Here is a 24429-nt window from a genome sequence, read left to right as displayed (position 1 = left end):
TTGATTCAAACGTGACTTCTGCCTCTCATGATTCATGGGATTTTGGGAGACTGTTAACCTCTCTGTGTCTCCACGTCTCCATTGATAAACTACTAACTATCTTCTGAGGTCATTATTAGAATTATACAAGTAAAGCATGAAATGTTTTCATAAACGTCCATCACCTAGAAAACTTCACTAAATGCTGTTTGTTATGGAATGTAAAATGCACACAGTCATAAAATGAAAGGAAATGTCATTAAGGGGCTCTACCACATGAAAATGTGGCAACAAGTGGTATTTATTTCCTCATGCGTGTGTGAGTGTGTGCTAAGTTGCTCAACTGTGTCCAACTTTTTGCAATCCTAAGAACTATAGTCTACCAGGCTCCTCTGTTCATGGGATTCTCCAGGCAAGAATTTTGCAGTGGGTTGCCACCTCCCTTCTCCAGGGGATCTTCCCAACCCAAGGATTGAACCCAGGTCTTCTACATTGCAGGCAGATTTTTATACTCTGAGCCACTAGGGAAGCCCGAAGTTCTTGTGATCCTGTCCATGGGATACTCCAGGCAAGAATACTGGCGTGGGTTGCCATGCCTTCCTCCAGGGGATCTTCCTGACTCAGGGATCAAACCCATGTTGCTTATGTCTCCTGCATTGGCAGGCAAGTTCTTTACCACTGAGCCACCTGAGAAGCCCTTATTTCCTCATATGAGACAACAACAGTAGGAAAATTCAACAGAGCCAGAAGCAAACTAAGTTTGCAGATGCCGCCCTAGAAGCCTTATAGGTTTTACTCCAGAGAGCTGCAGTTTGGGCACTCACCTTTTGCCAGTGTTAACAGGGAAACACTGGTAGTCGTGGACTGGTAACACCCCCAAACAAAAACACGTTGGCTGTTGACCTGGGAGGAACATCCCTGCCCTGGGCTGTCCTGAAGATTCTGTGTCATATAAGGGAGGGTGCCTCACCCCTCATGACCCAGCCCTGGATTTCCCAGAGCACTTTATTATACTCTCCCTCACAGACAACATGAATGTGAGCAAACTCTGGGAGACAGTGGAGGAAAGACGAGCCTGGAGGATTACAGTCCATGGGGTCACAGAGAATCGGACACAACTTGGCGACTAAACGACGAGGACGACAGATGGCCTCCTCCAGGTGCAGGGCAGAAAAGGTGATTCCCTGAGGCCCACGTGGTGCAGGTGAGGCAGCGGGCTCTCTGACAATGGCCTAATGCCTGCAGACACTAGAGAACAGGGGCACCGCAAACGGTGCAGGTGGAGGCCCGAGGTTATCAGCCTCCCAGGTCCACCCCGGGGGGAAGCACACTCCTGCTGTGGCTTTAATGGACTTGATCAGCCAGCTAGCATTGAAGGCTGACACCTTCTTTTGAAAGTAAGCATCACACAAGATCAACTCACTTCCGTTGGGAAAATGGTTGAAGGAGATCTCCTGGGCAGAACCAGAAGTCCTCTAGGAGTAACCTCCACACCGTGGCCACAAAGGGACAATGGTGATGGCAGAGCAGGCCCTCTGGGGTGCTGGCCTCTAGTGATGGACCAATGACCATCACCAAGTGATGACCACCAAGTACAGATTGCCAGGTATTGTGCATTATCTCATTGCATGCCAGCAATAACCCTGTGAGGTGAGTACTCGTAGTTAGTACTCCTTTGAAATACAATACATTTTTTAAATATAAAATATTGTCTCTGTCGACAAAGAGGTTCCAGCTTTCCTTAAAAGAGACCTTGGAATCATAGGAATTCACAAGTTAGAATAAAATAAGTTGGCAGAATTCCTGGCAGTTTAGTAGTGAGAACTCTGTGCTTCCACTACAGGAAGCATGGGTTCAATCCCTGGTGAGGGAACTAAGATCCCTCAAGCAACACAGTGTGGCCGAATAAACAATGTCTTTCCAACCCTTGACACAGTAAGAACAGATCAAGCAGACTCTTCAGTAGCCATCATATAAGTTAATATGTTCCAACGAGGCCATATGTCAGCCCCGCAACTGATTAGCTGAGTAACCCTGGGCAGATTCTTTCACCTCCATGCACCTAGGTCCTCATCTGTGAAAGGTAGAGATCACATGTTTCTCTTTGAACACCAGAGGTTCAAACAGTAGCATCAGAAAATATACACACACTCACATGCAGAAATACATTCACACTGTTAACGAAACCATCACAATGACTGAAGAAGCTCTCCCAGCACATTAAACCACCTCAGGAAGGGCACAGAGCCATCCAGAGCCCACAGCACGGGCTGAAGCATGCTCCTTTTCACAGTCATACATACGTGCATCCCATTTCTCCCAAGACTTGACTTGCAAATGATAAAGATTTGTTTCTGGGTTCTCCCATGGGCTCAGTGGTAAAGAATCCGCCTGCCAATACAGGAGACACAGGTTCGATCCCTGATTCAGGAAGATCCCACATGCCACGGAGCAACTAAGCCTGGACGCCACAACTCCTGAGCCACAACTACAGAGAAGAGAAGCCACTGCGATGAAGAGTAGCCCCCGCTTGCCTCAGCTAGAGAAAGGCCCGCGAAGCACCGAAGACGGCACAGCCAAAATAAAACAAATGAATCAATCTAAAAAAACAAACAAACATGATTTGTTTCTAAAAAGCAAACTGTCCCGATTTTCGTATGCTCATCAGCTGTTTGAGAGATCTGTTGGCACAAGCGTGCCTCTGCTGTTCTTGCTTCTTCCCTCCAGATGCATATCCCTGGAGAAGGGCAGGGTGACTCCCTCCAGTATTCTCGCCTGGAGAACACCATGGACAGAGGAACCTGGGGGGCTACATACAGTCCCTGGGGTTATAAAGAGTCGGACACTACTGGGCGACTACCACTTTCACTTTTCTTTCCGGACACATAAACTCCATCACCCCCAATAACTGAAAAGACTTCAGGTCGTACCTGGAAATTGGCTACAATACCCATTCCGATGCATCCCACCAATCCGAGAACCAAGGACACCAAGTTAAAAACAGGAGTGCTGAAATAGCTGGTTTGATTTTGCTTCTCTACTATTTTATACCTTGTGTACATTGTGGCTGCCCCTGAAAAGGAAACAGACTGTGATGAATTTTTAGTGACCTTTTGGAAGGAAAAATACATGAACAGTTTTGTATGGCTTTTACCAAGATTGTATTGGTTGTAATCAAGATCGTAATCAGCCCCCTGATTGCAACAGTCTTCCCATGCTCTCAACCCTGCCCTTGCTCACCTTATTGTTTTCTGCCATCAGACTCAGACTTCGACTCTCTTTCTCTTTCACACACACACACCTGACTTCCCTGGTGGCCCAGTGATTAAGAATCCACCTGCTGATGCAGGGGACGAGGATTTGATCCTTGGTCTGGGAAGATCCCATATGCCACGGGGCAACTAAGCCCGTGAGCCACTTCTGAGCCCACACGCTGCAACTGCTGAAGCCCATGAGCCCTGGAGCCCATGCTCCACAGGAAGAGAAGCCACCACATTGAGAACCCGAGCACTGTGACTGGAGTGTAGCTCCCCGATCTCGGGAACTAGAGAAATCCTGCAGAAGTAACGAAGCCCCAGTGTAGTCAGAAACAAACAAATTAAAATTAAAAAATGCACCATGGGGATCCTGCCAATGTCAGTACAAATAGGTCTATATACCTCACCATGATGTACAGTGAAATGCCATACTTATCTCATCATTCTCCTAATGATAGATTTCTACATTATGTGCTTTTCCCACTATAAGCAATGCTCAGTGAACATCCTCGTATAGATGTCTTTGGCACACTTTCAGTGTTTCTGAAAGACGAATTCCTCGAAGTAGTATTCTTGGGTCAAAAAAACTATGCTCAATTAAAATGCCAAGAAATACCTCCAAATTGCTCCAAGACTGAGGCAATTTATACTCCCACAGAAGCGTCTGAAAGCAATTACTGCATGCTGTTGTCCTTTTAATTATTGCCAGTCTAACAAATGAAAAATGGCAACCTGTTGGTTTAATTTGCATTTCTTTGGTTGTCCATGAGACTGAGAAACCTTTAGTATGTTCACTGCTGCTGCTGCTGCTAAGTCACTTCAGTCGTGTCCGACTCTGTGCGACCCCATAGACGGCAGCCCACCAGGCTCCCCAGTCCCTGGGATTCTCCAGGCAAGAACACTGGAGTGGGTTAGTATGTTCACTAGTCCTTTGCATTTCTTCTGAAAATTGCATGCTTATCTTTTTTTTATTTTTCTCTTGAGTTTGTTCATTTTTAATTTGTAGCTGTTTTTATACACATTAAGGACATTAGTCTATTGTCTTCTATAAATATTACGAATTTTCTTCTGGTCTGTTGTTTGTCTTTAACTTTGCGTATCTTTCATCACTTAGAAGTTTTAATTTTTTATCTATCTAAATCTGTCAGTTCTTTCCTATTTAGCTTCTGGGTTTTGTGTAAGCTTAGATAAGCTTTTCCATCTTAAGGTTTTAAAAATATTTTCCCACAATTACATCCAAATCCTCTTATGGTTTTGTTCCTCATGTTTAGTTCTTTAATTGCCACTGGCTTTTGTGAATGGTGTGAGAGGGTACTGTTCCTTTTAACTCAGCAAATTTTGCCTACAGAAAAATTCCACATGATATGCACAGATATATTTAAAATACATTCACTTTAGCAATGTAAATTGCAAAATAAGAAACAGCCTAAAATATAACAAAAGGCGATTGGATTATAAATCATCATATGTCCATGATGGATATTATGCATGTGTCAGAGTAAAGTAGATTTCTATGTATTCAGTAGTGTATGACGGCCATATTTTTTACTGAATTTTTAAAAGCAGACTACAAGCTAATCATTTATCAGAGAGCATTTTAAACAAAGATACTCATGTCAGATTCCGCCTTGCCTCAAAGCAAAAAGCCACACTGATGGGGAGATGTTGATAATGAAGAAAGCAACCAGGAAGAGTGCAAGGGAGTAAGGCATATATGGGAAATCTCTACATTTTGCTCAATTTTTCCATGAATCTACAAGTGTTCTAAAAAGTAATGTCTGTTAGAAACAGACTCACAGACTTCCAGAAGGTTATAGTTGCCAGGGAGAAGGAATAGGGAAGGAATAATTAGGGAATTTGGAATGGGCATGTACACACTGCTACATTTAAAATGGGTAACCAACAAGGATCTACTGTATAGCCCAGGGAACTCCACTCAGTGTTATGTGGCAGCCTGGATGGGAGGGGAGTTTGGGGGAGAATGGATACATGTATATGCATGGCTGAGCCCCTTTGCTGTTCACTTAAAACTATCATAACACTGTTAATCAGCTATACCCTATTACAAAATAAAACATTTTTAAAAAAATAATGCCTGTTAAAAAGTAACAATAAAAAATGATACATAAACTATAACATTTTACTTCACGTGAGATTGGGAGTTTTTAATTTACTTATAATAATTATTGTGTACTTAATGACTCTGCCTTAAAGTGTCTGGCTACACTGTGGGAGACCTGGGTTCAAACCCTGGATTGGGAAGATCTCCTGGAGAAGGAAATGGCAACCCACTCCAGTATTCTTGCCTGGAAAATCCCATGGACGGAGGAGCCTGGTGGGCTACAGTCCATGGGGTCACAAAGAGTCGGGCACGACTGAGCGACTTCACTTCACTTCACTTCACTTCACTTCATTGTGTACTTACCAAGAAATGCAGAGAAGTTTATCATAAATCCAAAAATGCCACTCTCTGGAGGTGTTGTTCCTGTGTCACTGAGAAAGAGAAGGCATGTCCAAATTAGTAAAAAGGAATTCAGTTCAGCCCCCTGGGCAGGCACGTAATTGGCAGGTACTATATTGTGTTCCTTCCATGTGTTCAGCCACTTTGAATTCCAAAGATTTGATCTGATTTTGTTCCAAAGTATTTTCATGTGGGCTCTGAAAAATTAAAAAATCCACTTTTCTTCCCCAGTTTTATTGAGATACAATTTTAAAACAGCACTGTATATGTTTAAGGGGTACAGCATAATGATCTGACTTAGACATCATGAAACGATCATCACAATGTTTTGTGAATATCTATCATCTCATAAAGATATAATTTTTTTTAAAGAAAATTTTTTCCTTATGATGAGAACTCTTAGGATCTACTTTCTTAATTTTCATATGTAACACAGTGAAAGTGAAAGTGAAGGTCGCTCAGTAGTGTCTGACTCTTTGTGTCCCCATGGACTACACAGTCCATGGAATTCTCCAGGCCAGAATACTGGAGCGGGTAGCCTTTCCCTTCTCCAAGGGATCTTCCCAACCCAGGGATTGAACCCAGGTCTCCCACATTGCAGGCAGATTCTTTACCAGCTGAGCCACAAGGGAAGCCCATGTAACATAAAACAGTGTTAATTATATTACCTATGTTGTACATTACATCTCTGGTACTCATTTATCTGAAAACCACTTTTGCTATGAGACTGTTTCCTTTTTCTGGTCCCCTTTTCTATGAGTTTGTTTGTACATTTGTTTGTTTTGAAGTATAAGTGACAATGCTATGTGAGGAAATACTTAAAGTGAATGGTGGTGGTGTTTCGCAGATGATTCCACCTGAAAACTCAGATGCATGTGTTCATTTTGTGTGTGTGTGTGTGTGTGTGTGTGTGTGTGTGTGTGTGTTCATACCTGGTGAGGTACTGACTCTTCCAGGGAGGAGGAAAAAAGAGACCAAAAATCACATTTGAAAAATCTACTATTTGAATATTAAATATATATAAACACATCATTTTAATTTTTAAAATGACAATTGATCCATAAAAATTTACATTGCTGAAAAGATGATGGAAGGCTGAACAATAAATATTATTGAGGCTTATCAGTGCTTTATGGAAATAATAAGCTATCAAGGGCATACTCATGATGATAAATTATTTTAATAAAAAAATAGCTAAGAGACATTTTTCAAATGTAGTCTATCAAGGAATTAAAGCTGGAACGCAGCATTTGGCATATGCTGGTTTCTATTCATTCACGCCCAGGTTTACATTTTTATGCTCTCAAGCTGCTCACATAAAGCAGCATTTCAAAGTGACAGCAAAAGCGTTCCCAATATAAAACAGCTCAGACCCGTCTTAAATGTTTCCACATTTTAAAACAGCTCTGAAATTTAAGTACTGAAAAATGGATCGAGTTGAAAAGATGCACTTCAAAGTGAAGTGTCCTATATGTGCAGGAAGCAGGAGCCTTTGAGCTTTGTGAACATTTAATAGTTGGCGAGTATGAAGACGTTAATGTTTCCCTTTCCACAAATGCCTCTGGTCCCAATTACTTCAATTTCAGTGACACCTGGACTTCCCTGGTGGTCCAGTGGCTAAGACTCTGCACTCCCGATGCAGGGGCCCTAGGTTCCGGCTCCGGTCAGGGAACTAGACCCTGCCTACCACAATGGATAGAAGATCCTGTGTGCCATAACTAAAACCCGGCACAGCAAATAAATATTAACAAACAAACCAACCTCAGTGTCCCTTGTAACTGTAAGAGTTAACATCACCATTTTCCTACTAATAGTTCTTTTTCTCACTAAAGGGATGTTGACATGGAGAAGGCTGCCCGATGTGCAGGACACCCTTCTGAGCACCACAAGGCTCTGAGTGGGTGAGGAGGGGATGGGAATCAGTGATGGGGAGAAGTGGAGACAGCACATGCGTGCCCTTGGGCAGCACTTTGCCAGAAGAGTAATTCACAGGGGAAAGAAGCCTTCTTTCCTTGCCCTCAGAGTATAGAAAAGCAGCTACCCAGTGACTCATGCAAGAGTACTTGTTGTCATGGGTCTGAGAGGAATCTGCCACGTAAGGGGGTAGGCAGAAGTGGGGACAAAGGTGCTCCAACAGGAGATGAGAAGATGACCAGACTTCGGGGCCATCCATCCAGGGAGAACAAACCAGGACATATTTCAAGGGCCCAGGTGTGCAGTCCACATGACATCAAACATGCCATTCGAAAGCTCAGGATTTCAGAATGCTATTTTATCCTTGCTTATCTGTACGTTTTAAACCATACAGGCAGAATCTTGGAATTCCCTGGCGGTCCAGTGGTTAGGATTCCAAGCTTTCATTGCTTTGGGCCTATGTTTAATCCATAGTCGGGGAACTAAGATCCTGCAAGCCCCCCAGGGGGTGGGGGACCAAAAAACAAAAAAAAGTGGCCACTTCTAAGAACTTTTAAGGATAGTGTGTATATGTGCTCAGTCATGTCCAACTCTGCGACCCCATGGACTGTAGCCTGCCAGGCTCCTTTGTCCATGGAATTTTCCAGGCAAGAATACTGGAGTGGGTGGGTTGCCATTTCCTCCTCCAGGAGATCTTCCCGACCTAGAGAGTGAGCTTAGTCTCCAGTGTCTCCTGCACTGGTAGGCAGATTCTTTATCACTGTATCACTTGCTGCTGCTGCTGCTAAGTCACTTCAGTCGTGTCCAACTCTGTGCGACACCATAGACAGCAGCCCACCAGGCTCTGCCATCCCTGAGATTCTCCAGGTAAGAACACTGGAATGGGTTGCCACTTCCTTCTCCAGTGCATGAAAGTGAAAAGTGAAAGTGAAGTCGCTCAGTCGTGTCTGACTCTTCGAGACCCCATGGACTGCAGCCTACTAGGCTCCTCTGTCCATGGGATTTTCCAGGCAAGAGTACTGGAGTGGGGTGCCATTGCCTTCTCTGACTGTATCACCTGGGAAACTCTTTAAGGATAGTAGTGGTTTCCTACTGTTGTTAATACAAACAGAAGTCTCCCCCTTTCATCTCAGCCACTGACATGCCATCCTGACAAGGAAGACCCAGAAACTTAGGGTCCATGTGAGTCATGGCCACGGAGCATCATCAAACATCAGAAAGACCGGGAGGTCTGGGTAATACTGACGGCATTCATCACCACACAGTCAGCCTTGATGAATATCACCCAGCTTACTTTGGGAAAGTTGGAATAAGACATCACCACCTAAGAGAGGAATCAGAGCTTCTGCCCAGATTGTCAACCTTGATAAAGTGTGGACCAACTAGGGGAAAATATGGGTCAAAAACAAGACTGGAGCTGCTCTGAACATTGATGAGGTGTGATCCGGCTACTATCAAGCTTTGAGGAAGAGAGCTCCCAAAGCATCCTGTCCTTGTAAGCAGATAGGGTAGGGGGCCCTGGAGGAAGTGAACCAGATGAAGCTATTTGACACAAGAGAAACCACTTTAGGCCTAAGCCACTTTGTCATCTAAGCCTGGCCACAATGTTTCCCCTAGAACATGCCTCAGCAATAAGGATCTTAAGGGAACAAAAGAACAAACAACTGTTATCAAGCAAGAGGAATAAAACTAGCAAAGGTAATAAATAATTGTAAAGACTCACAGTTTTGTTTCAATGGTAAAGTTAGCCTGAAACACTTTCTGGAACTGTTTTGTGGAATTTGGTCTCCCTGGGGCTCAGACAGAATGTGGTCCACTGGAGAAGGGAATGGCAAACCACTTCACTATTCTTGCCTTGAGAACCCCATGAACAGTATGAAAAGGCAAAATGATAGGATACTGAAAGAGGAACTCCCCAGGTCAGTAGGTGCCCAATATGCTATTGGAGATCAGTGGAGAAATAACTCCATAAAGAATGAAGGGATGGAGCCAAAGCAAAAACAATACTCAGCTGTGGATGTGACTGGTGATAGAAGCAAGATCTGATGCTGTAAAGAGCAATATTGCATAGGAACCTGGAATGTTAGGTCCATGAATCAAGGCAAATTGAAAGTGGTCAAACAGGAGATGGCAAGAGTGAACGGTGACATTCTAGGAATCAGCAAACTAAAATGGACTGGAATGGGTGAATTTAACTCAGATGACCATTATATCTACTACTGCGGGCAGGAATCCATTAGAAGAAATGGAGTAGCCATCATGGTCAACAAAAGAGTCTGAAATGCAGTACTTGGATGCAATCTCAAAAACAACAGAATGATCTCTGTTCATTTCCAAGGCAAACCATTCAATATCACAGTAATCCAAGTCTTTGCCCCAACCAGTAATGGTGAAGAAACTGAAGTTGAACGGTTCTATGAAGATCTACAAGACCTTTTAAAACTAACACCCAAGAAAGATGTCCTTTTCATTATAGGGGACTGGAATGCAAAAGTAGGAAGTCAAGAAACACCTGGAGTAACAGGCAAATTTGGCCTTGGAATATGGAATGAAGCAGGGCAAAGGCTAATAGAGTTTTGTCAAGAGAACGCACTGGTCATAGCAAACACCCTCTTCCAACAACACAAGAGAAGACTCTACACATGGACATCACCAGATGGTCAACACCGAAATCTGATTGATTATATTCTTTGCAGTCAAAGATGGAGAAGCTCTATACAGTCAACAAAAACAAGACCAGGAGCTGACTGTGGCTCAGATCCTGAACTCCTTATTGCCAAATTCAGACTTAAATTGAAGAGGCTAGGGGAAACCACTAGACCATTCAAGTATGACTTAAATCAAATTCCTTATGATTATACAGTGGAAGTGAGAAATACATTTAAGGGACTACATCTGATAGAGTGCCTGATGAACTATGGATGGAGGTTCATGACATTGTACAGGAGACAGGGGTCAAGACCATCTCCATGGAAAAGAAATGCAAAAAAGCTAAATGGTTGTCTGAGGAGGCCTTACAAATAGCTGTGAAAAGAAGAGAATTGAAAAGCAAAGGAGAAAAGAAAAGATATAAGCATCTGAATGCAGAGTTCCAAAGAATAGCAAAGAGAGATAAGAAAGCCTTCTTCAGCGATCAATGCAAAGAAATAGAGGAAAAGAACAGAATGGGAAAGACTAGAGATCTCTTCAAGAAAATTAGAGATACCAAGGGAACACTTCATGCAAACATGGGCTCGATACAGGGCAGAAATGGTATGGACCTAACAGAAACAGAAGATATTAAGAAGAGATGGCAAGAATACACAGAAAAACTGTACAAAAAAGAGCTTGACGACCAAGATAATCATGATGGTGTGATCACACACCTAGAGCCAGACATTCTGGCTTGAAGCCAAGTGGGCCTTAGAAAGCATCACTATGAACAAAGCTAGTGGAGGTAATGGAATTCCAGTTGAGCTGTTTCAATTCTGAAAGATGATGCTGTGAAAGTGCTGCACTCAATATGCCAGCAAATTTGGGAAACTCAGCAGTGGCCACAGGACTGGAAAGGGTCAGTTTTCATTCCAATCCCTAAGAAAGGCAATGCCAAAGAGTGCTCAAACTACCGCACAATTGCACTCATCTCACATGCTAGTAAAGTAATGCTCAAAATTCTCCAAGCCAGGCTTCAACAGTATGTGAGCCATGAACTTCCAGATGTTCAAGCTGATTTTAGAAAAGGCAGAGGAACCAGAGATCAAATTGCCAACATCCGCTGGATTATGGAAAAAGCAAGAGAGTTCCAGAAAAACATCCATTTCTGCTTTATTGACTATGCCAAAGCCTTTGACTGTGTGGATCACAATAAACTGTGGAAAATTCTGAAAGAGATGGGAATACCAGACCACCTGACCTGCCTCTTGAGAAACCTATATGCAGGTCAGGAAGCAACAGTTAGAACTGGACATGGCACAACAGACTGGTTCCAAATCGGAAAAGGAGTCCGTCAAGGCTGTATATTGTCACCCTGCTTATTTAACTTCTATACAGAGTACATCATGAGAAACGTTGGGCTGGAAGAAGCACAAACTGGAATCAAGATTGCCAGGAGAAATATCAATAACCTCAGATATGCAGATGACACCACCCTCATGGCAGAAAGTGAAGAGGAACTAAAAGCCTCTTCATGAAAGTGAAAAAGGAGAGTTAAAAAGTTGGCTTAAAGATCAACATTCAGAAAACTAAGATCATGGCATCCAGTCCCATCACTTCATGGCAAATAGATGGGGAAACAGTGGAAACAGTGTCAGACTTTAGTTTTGGGGGCTCCAAAATCACTCCAGATGGTGATTGCAGCCATGAAATTAAAAGACGCTTACTCCTTGGAAGGAAAGTTATGAGCAACCTAGACAGCATATTCAAAAGCAGAGACATTACTTTGCCAACAAAGGTCTGTCTAGTCAAGGCTATGGTTTTTTCAGTAGTCATGTATGGATGTGAGAGTTGGACTGTGAAGAAAGCTGAGCACCGAAGAATTGATGCATTTGAACTGTGGTGTTGGAGAAGACTCTTGAGAGTCCCTTGGACTGCAAGGTGATCCAACCAGTCCATTCTAAAAGAGATCAGTCCTGGGTGTTCGTTGGAAGGAATGATGCTGAAGCTGAAACTCCAGTACTTTGGCCACCTCATGAGAAGAGTTGACTCATTGGAAAAGACTCTGATGCTGGGAGGGATTGGGGGCAGGAGGAGAAGGGGACAACAGAGGACAAGATGGCTGGATGGCATCACTGACTCGATGGACGTGAGTTTGAGTGAACTCCGGGAGTTGGTGATGGACAGGGAGGCCTGGCGTGCTGCAATTTATGGGGTCGCAAAGAGTCGGACAGCACTGAGTGACTGAACTGAACTGAACTGAACTGGGGCTCAGATGGTCAAGAATCTGCCTCCACTGCATGAGACCTGGGTCCTATCCCTGGATGGGGAACATCCCCTGGAGAAGGAAATGCCAACCCTTCCAGTATTCTTACCTAGGAAATCTCATGCACAGAGCTGTGGCTGTAAAGAGTCAAACGTGACTGAGCAACCGAGAAAAACCCCTCTTGAGGGCTCACCCACCAGATCCACGGGACCCTAAGGGATGAGAATGTTGACCTTTTCTGACCTTGTGGTTCTCAAGCTTGGATACTGTTGACCTCTGCCTCAATTCTATACTGAATTCCCCTCCACTCAAGCCCCTTTATGAGTATGCTTGTACCCTTAGCTTAAAACTTACCTAATTTTACTTCCGGGGGGCGGGGGGGATACAGCTTTGGGAAAAAGTGTTTTCCTTACTTTCTGCAACTAATAAATCCTTTTTTATTCCATTCTCTGGCTTGGTTGTGTCTCCTGGCTTGATATCCACCAAAAGATAGACTCAGTTTTGGGAGTAACATCATCAGGAAGGCTAAATTCTTCAGCAGAAGAGCTGAGGAGAATATCAAGGGTGTGTGTGGGTGTGTGTGTGTGTGTGTGTGTGTGTGTGTGTGTGTGTGTGTGTGGCAGAGGTGGCGGGGGATTGGCTGTAAGACTTTCTGACCTTAAAATGCTCTTTTAAGTCTTTTGGTCTCCAAGCTAATATACATTATAAGTAAATATTACATCACATTTTCTGCCCTACACTAGAATCCAGAGCATAACAACCAAGGGAGTACCAAGGGAATCTATGATACTCTTATTTAAAAAAAAATTTATTTATTTATTTATTTGGCTGTGCTGGGTCTTAGTTGCCACATGTGGGAAGCAGTTCCCTGACCAGGGTTGAACCTACTCCCCCTGCATCGGGAGCATGGAGTCTTAGGCACAGGACCACCAGGGAAGCCCCTCACTTTACACTTTTTAAGCCCACAGTGAATGATCATACTGTGCAAAGGAAGAGGCAGTGGGATCTGACTGGCACAGTGGTACCTGGGCATCTGGTTTAGGAAAGTGGAGGATGAACGCCAAGTCGAACCAGTTGCCTCCCAGTTTGGTAGAAGAGTCCTCTTACCCAACGCCCATCATAGAACTCTCTGTCACGTGACTTAAGCCCTGTCTGAGTCCCATCCACATCCTCACTTGCCTCCCAGTAAAGGAGGCAATTCCTGGAAACTGTACGGGGATAGGAACTCATTGTTCACTTGCTTGGGGCTTAGAAGCTATTGAGGCTGTTATGTGTACACAGTTGTGCGTAGGAAACCAATTTACACCTATATTTACTGTATTTGAAGAAGGAAATGGCAACCCACTCCAGTACTTTTGCCTGGAAAATCCCATGGACGGAGAAGCCTTGTAGGCTACAATCCATGGGGTCATAAAGAGTCAGACACGACTGAGTGACTTCACTTTCTTTCTTTCTTCACTGTGTTTACATTCTACAAGTTTAGTTCATCATGGAAAATTCCAAGTGGTTTATCTAACATCTTTCTCCAAAATAATGTAAACATTAAGCCAGTTCATAATCTATCTGATGATGCTCAGAGGAAGAAAAACATTACAAGACACACATGATAATATGTTTGATCGAATGCTGCTCTTTAAAACATTGGATATCTGTGATTCCATTCCATTACCCTAAAGCCTAAGCTCATGGTTTATTGGGGGAACTGAGATGCTGACAGTATGCAAAATTATCTGCATGCCCAGACTGAGGTTTATTAGATTCCCCTAAAATCCTAGGCCCATTGTTTGGATGATAGCCAAGGACTTAGAACCAAGGATAACCAGGACTTAGAACCAAGGATAGCCAGGACTTAGAACCAAGGACAGCCAGGACTTAGAACCGAAAAACACTTAATGCACCAGTAAAAGGAGACGATCGTTTCCTTTTTCTTCACATTTAAATATATTATTCAAAGTAAATATTATAATAAATAGTCATTCCAGGGAATTCTCTTGGTGATCCAGTAGTTAGGACACAATGCTTTCACAGCCATTACCCAGGTTCAATCCCTGGTCAGTGAACTAAGATCCCACAAGACTCTTGGCCAAAAAAGATACCCTTTTATTACCTTAAATTATTAGGGTTAATTTTTTGGCAGCTTCACTCAGTGATTATTCTAGGGCAAGAGGTACCCCATAGCTATGTAAACTTTTTTTTCGAGGTGTAGTTAATATACAATATTATATTCAACTACTTTTAAACTTGAGAAGAATATCTTAGTCATAAACGCAAATAACTTGTTGTTTTCTCACTTTATCCACATGCAATTACCTCTATCAACCCAAATTCCCTCTTTGTTCATTCATACAACATTTTCAAAATAGTGCTAAGCATCTCCTACTTGGTGGGAATTGTGCCTGGTGATGAGGATACAAAGATGAACAGATAATTCACTTTGAGAAGCTTCAGGCAGTTCAGTTCATTCGCTCAGTTGTGTCCAACTCTTTGCAACCCCATGGAAAAGCTTAGTATCTAACAACAACAATAAAAATCAGATTCATTGATTCATCTGATGGTTACTGATAGCCTCTTATGCAGCAGGCAATTCTGTAGAAGGGCTTCCCAGGTGGCTCAGTGAGTGGTAAAGAATCTGCCTGCCAATACAGGAGACACAGGGTTCCATCTGTGAGTCGGGAAGATCCCCTGGAGAAGGAAATGGGAACCCATTCCAGTATCCTTGCCTGGAAAATTCCATGGACAGGGGAGCCTGGTGGGCTACAGTCCATGGGATCACAAAGACTCGGACATGACTAAGCAACTGATCTTAGTCACAAATGCAGTGGCAAGCAAAACAGAAAAAGTCCCTCCTTTGTGGAATTACATTCTTGTGGGGGGCAATAAAAATCATCTAGGAGTAATGCATGCTGTGAAGAAGAGGCAAGCTGGATAAGAGGACAGGGAGAGAGAGATGAGCCACCCACCCGAGACAGGGCAATGTGGGAAGGGTACTTGAAACAGAGATCTGAATGAAGCGGAATGTTTGGGCCAGGAAAATTACAAGCAGAGGGCAAAGCCAAGTCAAAGGCCAGAAAGTGGCAATATATCAGAGGAAATGGAAGGAAAGAGGCATGGCTGGTGGGGAGTGAGCCAAGACCTGAGTGCACAGGGGCAAAGGGATCATGGAGAGCCCCATGGGTCATGTGAGTCAAGGCAAGGACTCTGTTACTCTAAACATGAAGGGAAGCCACTGAGGGCTGAGAGCAGGGAAGTGATATCAAGTTGACTGATGTTGTTAAAGAATGTTGCAAAAAGACTGTGAAGAGGCGGGCATGGACCAGGGAGACTTAGGAAGTAATTTCAGTAGTTTATCAAGAGAGGACAGTGGCTTGGACCCGAATGGTAATGAAGAGGGAGGCATAAGAGGTCAGATTCTGAGAATTTTTCTCAGAGGACTCTCTAAAAGACCATCTCTGCTTGGACTATAGCTGCTAAGATTACAAAAGGAAAAAAGTTAACATTTCCTCAACACTTATACTTGGCCAGGTTCATCTTATTTTGTGTTTAGAATGTTATAAAGGAAAGTACTTACTGTCACCTTAAAGAAGAAAAACTGAGTCTTAGAAAAGAAACTTGCCCAAGGCCACAGAAACTGTAAATGGGGAAGCCAAGGCATGCATCTGCAGCTGTCTAACTTCGATGGATACAGTTCAGAACTCTTCTCTGCTGCTAGGTTACATTTCTTTTTATTGTAACATATCCTCTCCACATGAATTTACAGAACTGTGTATCTTACAATTGGGTTCATACCAGCTCCCTTCTGAAGTCATTAGTAAGTTGTCCTTAGTATGCTGTGACTCTACACTTTATATTCCTGATGGACCGAAACGCAATTACTGTTGGAAAGAGGACTGTTCAGTGGAGCACTCTAAAAGTTGAAATTGAGCATTAATGATGAAAAGCTGTCAACCCTGCATCGGTCAAGACTTCTGAGCAACCCTCTATTGCCTTTTAAAAAGTAGGGCTAGCAGAAGAAAAACATGCACAGGTTTAAGTCGGTGAAAAAAAAAGAATTTTATGTATTCAAAGATGTTGAAAACCTTAAGCAGAGGAGAAATGAGAAACCTATATGCAGGTCAGGAAGCAACAGTTAGAACTGGACATGGAACAACAGACTGGTTCCAAATAGGAAAAGGAGTCCGTCAAGGCTGTATATTGTCACCCTGCTTATTTAACTTATATGCAGAGTACATCATGAGACACGTTGGGCTGGAAGAAACACAAGCTGGAATCAAGATTGCTGGGAGAAATATCAATAACCTCAGATATGCAGATGACACTACCCTCATGGCAGAAAGTGAAGAGGAACTAAAAAGCCTCTTGATGAAAGTGAAAGAGGAGAGTGAAAAAGTTGGCTTAAAGCTCAACATTCAAAAAACTAAGATCATGGTATCCGGTCCCATCCCTTCATGGCAAATAGATGGAGAAACAGTGGAAACAGTGTCAGACTTTATTTTTGGGGGCTCCAAAATCACTGCAGATGGTGACTGCAGCCATGAAATTAAAAGACACTTACTCTTTGGAAGGAAAGTTATGACCAACCTAGAGAACATATTTAAAAGCAGAGACATTACTTTGCCAACAAAGGTCCGTCTAGTCAAGGCTATGGTTTTTCCAGTAGTCATGAATGGATGTGAGCATTGGACTGTGAAGAAAGCTGAGCACCAAAGAATTGATGCTTTTAAACTGTGGTATTGGAGAAGACTCTTGAGAGTCCCTTGGACTGCAAGGTGATCCAACCAGCCCATTCTGAAGGAGATCAGTCCTGGGATTTCTTTGGAAGGAATGATGCTAAAGCTGAAGATCCAGTACTTTGGCCACCTCATGAGAAGAGTTGACTCACTGGAAAAAACTCTGATGCTGGGAAGGATTGGGGGCAGGAGGAGAAGGGGACGACTGAGGATGAGATGGCTGGATGGCATCATGGACTCGATGGAGGTGAGTCTGAGTGAACTCTGGGAGTTGGTGATGGACAGGGAGGCCTGGCATGCTGCGATTCATGGGGTTGCAAAGAGTCGGACACGACTGAGCGACTGAACTGAACTGAACTGAATGTGACTGTATACAGCTACAGCTATAGCTAAGTTGCTTCAGTTGTGTCTGACTCTGTGCGACCCATAGACGGCAGCCCACCAGGCTCCTCCATCCCTGGGATTCTCCAGGCAAAAATCCTGGAGTGGGTTGCCATTTCCTTCTCCAATGCATACTAAGTCGCTTCAGTCGTGTCCGACTCTATGTGACCCTATGGACAGCAGCCCACCAGGCTCCTCTGTCCACAGGATTCTCTAGGCAAGAATACTGGAGTGGGTTGCCATTTCCTTCTCTGACTATATACACAGAAACCTCATTATCCTATTATTTATTATTTCAAGTCCCATTGTTGCAGCTGAACAAGAAAGCAAAAGTCACCATTGCCTGAAATTCACTGTAGTTAAGAATCAAAAACTTGGGACCTCCCTTGTAGCTCAGTCAGCAAAGAATCTACCTGCAATGCAGGATACCTGAGTTCGATTCCTGGGTTGGGAAGATCCCCTGGAGAAGGAAATGGCAACCCACTCCAGTATTCTTGCCTGGAGAATCCCATGGATAGAGGAGCCTGACAGGCTATACACAGTCCATGGGATCACAAGAATCGGACACGACTTAGTGACTAAACCACAATAATCAAAAAACCTGGTTTAAGCAGGAAGCCATCAAAAACTACGTGGATATGGCGGGAGTGGGGTGGGAAGTAAATCAGGAGTTTGGGATAAACAGATACACACTAATATATATAAAATAGATATATAACAAGGATCTATTGTATGGCGCAGGGAACTATATTCAATATCTTTTAATAATAACCTATAATGGAAAAGAATTTGAAAAAGAATATGTATATACATAACTGAATCACTTTGCTATGCAACTGAAACTAACAAAACATTGTAAATCAACTATATTTCAACTAAAAACAATAAATAAAAATCATATGAATATGTACACACCACAAATATACAACTGTCCATACATTCATTCGCCTGCGTACGGGCGCTGGTCAAGGCTGTAACATGTGTTACATGAGTCCTCCTGGCGTACACAGCACGTGTGCTGTGGATGATCTCATTTCCAGTTTCAGTGTCTTTACAGTGAAGGGAAATCTTAAAAACACTTTTGAAGCAGTTGCAGCACCAAATCCTTCTAGTTTTTCATCAGGTTCTGTACATCTTTACCCTTGTCATAAACACTACTAAATGGACTGCGGTTTTTGACAACTTGTCTCTTTGGAATCTTTCCAAAGCATTCAACTGAGTCCCCTTAGAAATGACAACTATCTTTTTGCATTCGCAGACCAACAGTTCCTGTACATTGATTTTAAATCACACAATCACAGTAGAGAAAATACAACTGGTATAAACTCATTTGGGAACCAACACAGCTGGCATTTAACAGGTGGACAAAGAAATAGATGAGAGAAGAGAGCGAGCAGCCCTGAGAGAGGCCACTTCTGGGAGAGGCTTCCAGGGAACCCCAGCTTCCGTCACTGTGTTTTTCAGAGAATGAGTTTACCAGTTAGGAGAGCAAGTTGATTAAGTCGAGGTTGGTTAAGAAAGCTACTACTATATTCACAAACTGAGGGGTTATAAAATTAGCCCTCACCTCAATCAAACGTCTTTTCCCACTTAACACTGGCATCTATCCAGACCGATGTAGACTGGTCCCTTGATATGACTAATAGCAAACACCAACAGAGAACTTATGTTCTTGACCAGGGCACTGACGAGTTCTAAGTGAGTTCACGTGTTCATGCATCAGGCAGGTGCTATTATTAACCCACAGAGAAGCAAAGAAAGTCAAATGAATTGTCCAAACTCCCACAGCTGGTGTGCATGGCAGAGCTGTATTCAAATCAAAGGTATCTACTCCAAAGTTGTTCCCTTACTTAGCACACTATGTTACCTCTCAGTATGATTATCAAGTGTTGTAAATACTCCCAAATAGCACTACAAAGTGAGGGTGTAAAATATGGAAACTTTCATGAAGTCCACAGAAATGATCTTGGAGAACAACTGGAATCACAGTCAAAGTTAATGAACAATGAACACGGGCAGAATGAGCTAACAGTTGAAGAGAGGCTGAGAAGACTAATACAGACCCTTGTGCTGCAAATGATCTTAGCAATCACACAGTATATACTAATCACCTACTACATGTTTCAGTTGACTTTGTTGCCAGAGTAATGTCTCTGCTTTTTAATAAGCTATCTAGGTTTGTCATAGCTTTTCTTCCAAGGAGCAAGCATCTCTTAATTCTATGGCTGCAATCACCATCTGCAGTGATTCTGGAGCCCCCCAAAATAAAGTCTGTCATAGTTTCCATTGTTCCCCCATCTATTCATTACAGGAACTTTATCTTTTGCTCCTGTAGGAGCTTTATCTTTTCATTCTGGTTTATCCATTAGAAATGGATTTTGTTCCTTATAAGCATTAGCACATAGTTATGATTATATATATAAAACCTAAATTTTGTGATTATTAACTAAATAAGGATAATTTTTAGATCCAATTTTGGAGTTAAAGACCCAACCTCTTTTACTTTGTTCACTATGTGATTTGACCTCCCTTTTGGCTTAATCCTCAGTGATCCCAGGTTTCTGCCATCACTCACTAGGCAGGGTGTGTGGTCATGAGGAGGAACAAAGGGAATAGCCAAAGACCACTGAGAGGGTAACAGGCAGGAAGGCCAGGGATCTCCAAACAGAGCAAATAGGCTACAAGTGTCAGACATTTTCATCTCGCTTAAGCGGCAGGAGGAAACAAACTAGTGGTATTTTTTCCCCTTCTCTATACAAATTTAAAAGGAGGTTTCTCTTTAAATACTGTCTTGCCATAATGACACCTGGTTTCACCTTAAGTTGATTATTCTCAAACCTTGAGTTAACCAATGCATTTTTCTTATGGAAATATTTGTCTTAAGCTATGTTCATGTACTAAGCATTTACCCTAGACTCTGTCTTCAAGTTGGTTTCCGCCAAATGGCTCAGAACCTACTCGACAAACCATTATGCTGAACTCAGAATTTGTTCCCCTAATCTATGTAAATAAAACTATTTGTATGGTAATCTGCCCTTCTACAAGATTCAAGTCTATCGTTTTATGGCCCAGGATGAACCATTTGGTGCCAAGATTATCCCAAAATGCATCTTATGGGTGAGGGGCCTGGTGCCATTCTGAGTTTTAAGACATTCCTTTCATTCATTAACAGACTGCTAGTGACTATATAACATCCAGCTGAAGACTAGCAGGGGGGTACTCTTTCTGCCCCTTTCTGATGCCAATGTCAGAAGCTTTCTCTATCTCCTTTATACTCTAATAAAACTTGATTACACAAAAGCTCTGAGCAATCAAGCCTTGTCTCTGGCCCCAGATTGAATTCTTCTCCTTCGGAGGCCAAGAATCCCGGCGTGTTTCGTGGGTCAGCAGCAACCTTTCACCACAAGCCACCCAGGTGGCATAGTGGTGAGGAACCTGCCTGCGGTGCAGGAGACCCAGGTTCAATCCCTGGGTTGGGAAGACCCCCTGGAGAAGGGAATGGCTACCCACTCCAGTATCCTTGCCTGGAGAATCCCATGGACAGAGGAGCCTGATGGGCTACAGTCCATGGGGTTGCAAAGAGTTGGACACGATTGAGTGACTAACATGTATACACAAGCCACCCAGCAAACAGTAATTGCACAAAACGTGAGACTAAGCCAATGAAAAGCAATCAGGATGCAGAAATGGCAAAAACTTAAAACTAAAGGGCCACAGAACACTCTGGAAGTAGAAGACACGGGCCGAAGCAGAAGGTATAAAAAGGGAAAGGCTTATCAGCTGGGATAAAGGTGACTGAAAATAGCCTGAGGGATTTTGTAGGAGAAGAAATGAAAGAAACTATAACAAACTAAGCATGATTGTACTTAAGAATATGGGTGTGGCCTTGTAAAAATCTAAACAAATTCTTTGAGGTTGATTTTTAGTTGTCTTTGGTTTTCACATCCCTGCATTAATGGGCTTCTCAGGTGGCGCTAGTGGTAAAGAATCTGCCTGCCAATGCAGGAGAGGTATGCCTGTGTTGAGAAGATTCCCTGGAGGAGGAAACAGCAACCCACTCCAATTCTCCGCTTGCCAGGAGAATCCCGTGGACAGAGAAGCCTGGCGGGCTACAGTCCATAGGGTCGCAGAGTGGGACACAACCGAAGCAACTTAGCACGCACGCAGTACAGAAACTACTTGTTGAATTTGGTGACTGTTTTAATCCCCATGCTTCTAATTTAATTTTCTGATAGGAAACATTCATTTGGCTAAAAAATAAATTCATCTAAAAAGGTATGCCAAGTTTAGAAGATGTTACCTTTGGGAGAAACTGGGTAAAAAGATACATGAGGATGAACTACAGGGGATTCAGTTCAGTTCAGTTCAGTCGCTCAGTCTCTCTTTGCAACCTCATGAATCGCAGCACGCCAGGCCTCCCTGTCCATCACCAACTCCTGGAGGTCACTCAGACTTACATCCATCGAGGGGGTACGGGGTGTGAATGGGAGGGAGGCTCATGAGGGAAGGTATACATGTATACTTATGGCTGACTCACATTACTGTATGCAGAAACTAACACAATATAGTAAGCAACTATCCTCCAATTTAAAAAGACACATGGGATCTTTAATATTTTTTATAACTGGATGTAAAATGACAGTTATCTTAAAATTAAAACATTCATTTTTTTTTTTAAGTATGGCAAGGCAAGTCTTATTGCTTCCCTTTTATTTCCATCTGCTAAGGTCTCAATGACCATGTGGTCATGACCACCTCCTTCAATCCTACATAGATACACCACTTTTATTAGTTTCTTCATGCAAGCTAATACAAATGTATATTATTTCTCCCTCACCATCTTTACCATGGTAGCTATTTGGTTCTAAGTCTTGCTTTTTTCCATGTAACAATGTAATGGAAATTTTAAAGAGCGCATTCTATGTGTAGAGAGCTTATGTTTGAGGTATTCTTAGGTAAATCATACTTAGCCAGTCCTCTACTGAGGGACATTTGTGTTGTTTCCAACCCTTTGTTATTAAAAGCCGTTATTAATACTATAGATATTGTATTTGTGTCATTTTGATAACTAGTGCTTAAGTCCTTCCACAGAGACTGAATCATTTTACATTCCCACCAGCGATGTACAGGAGCCTGTTGTCCCAGAATCTCGACAGTAGAATGTTATCAAACATTTGGGTTTCTGCCAATCCAGTAGATTTTAATTTTTGTTCCATTCATGAGTTGGAGTATATTTCCATTTGTCCAATATACTGAAGAATAACAATGTTATCAGAAAATGTCTGATAAGAAAGCTGAATTTGATTATTTTACTGGAAAGAAGTCCTTCCACAGTTCTGGATCTTATTTAAAATGCATTGGCTAGGGCTTCCCCGGTGGCTCAGTGGTAAAGAATCTGCCTGCCAATGAAGGAGACTAGGGTTTGATCCCTGATCTGGGAAGATACCACCTGCTGCGGAGCAACAAAGCCCGTGCACAACTACTGAGCCAGGAACTCCAACTATCGAGCCCATGTGCTGCAAACTACTAAAATCAGCATGCCCTAGAACCTGTGCTCCTCAACAGAAGAAGCCACTGCACGGAGAAGCCCACACACTGCAATGAAAAGTAGTCCCTGCTCAACTCAACCAGAGAAAAGCCAGGGCAGTAACAAAGACCCACCATAGCCAAAAGTAAACAACTAACATTAAAATGCAATGGCTAGCGATGATCGTTTCGTAATGTACAGAGATTGCTATGTTGCACACCAGGAACTAAGGAACTGTTATAGGTCAATTACACTTCAAAACAAACATTAGATCTGAAGTTTCCAGAGGTGGGGCTGCGGGGAGGAATAACATGAAGGTAGCCAAAAGGGAAGCCTGGTGTGCTGCAGTCCATGGGGTTGCAAAGAGTCAGACACTACTGAGCGATTGAACAACAACAAGCCAAAAGGCACACACTTCCAGCTATAAGACAAGGAAGTGCTAGGGAAGTAAAGTACAACATGAGTAATATAATGAACACTGCTGTATGTTGAGAGTAAATCTTAAGGGTTTTCATCACATGGAAAAAAATATTTTTTCTTTTATTTTCTATCTATATGAGATGATAGGTAGTCACTAAAATTATTGTGATGATCATTTCATGATGTACACAAGTTAAATCATGATACTCTACACCTTAAGCTTATTCACCACTGTATGTTAACTGTATCTCAATAAAACTGGAAGATAAGTAAAATTGTAAAATGCAATGGCTTTTATTTACAATGTTCAGTGTTGCTTAAAAACATCAGATCAGATTGACTGAACAATGACTTCACATCAAAGGGTCGTCGTTCAGTTCCTAAATTGTGTCCAACTCTTTACGACCCCATGGACGGCAGCATGCCAGGCTTCCCTGTCCTTCACTATCTCCTGGAGTTTGCTCAAAGTCACCTTCATTGAGTCTGTGATGCTATTGAAGAACCTAAACTACTCCATTTTGTTAATAGAAAAACTCTATTTTGTAAGGTTCCGGGAAAAGAGCCTTTGGAAATCCCCTGACCTCACCCCACCCCACCACCCACGAGCCAATCGGACCCCAGACCAGAATCTCCTGACTTAGCGTTCAGGAACTTGTGGTCTACCTACTTAATAGGGACCAATCAAAAACCAACACATAACCCTTCGAAATAAAGTGACCAATCAGACGTCCCCCTACCTAGAAATTTTTTTTCATGAACACTCCCTATATAAGCAATGTAATCCAAAACCCGGGGCTCCTCCCTATAGCTGCTGTGTCGGTAAAACGGTGGAAGCCCCAGCTCGAGCTTGTTAATAAAAACTCTCT

At 42.7% G+C, this 24429-nt stretch overlaps 1 protein-coding gene across 1 annotated transcript in view; it reads right to left on the bottom strand.

The window, feature by feature from the left end:
* Nucleotides 1-24429, bottom strand: part of DRAM1 (DNA damage regulated autophagy modulator 1) — a 47835-nt gene that overhangs the window by 19370 nt on the left and 4036 nt on the right. Inside the window, exons 2-3 of the mRNA XM_004006670.5 lie at nt 5662-5729; nt 2910-3052 (exon numbers count right to left, since the gene is read on the bottom strand). Coding sequence (XP_004006719.1) covers nt 2910-3052; nt 5662-5729 — 211 coding nt within the window. The remainder of the gene's footprint in view (nt 1-2909; nt 3053-5661; nt 5730-24429) is intronic.

The sequence above is a fragment of the Ovis aries genome, chromosome 3, assembly GCF_016772045.2.
Source record: "Ovis aries strain OAR_USU_Benz2616 breed Rambouillet chromosome 3, ARS-UI_Ramb_v3.0, whole genome shotgun sequence".
Classification (NCBI taxonomy): domain Eukaryota; kingdom Metazoa; phylum Chordata; class Mammalia; order Artiodactyla; family Bovidae; genus Ovis; species Ovis aries.
This window is presented reverse-complemented; position numbering and strand designations above follow the sequence as displayed.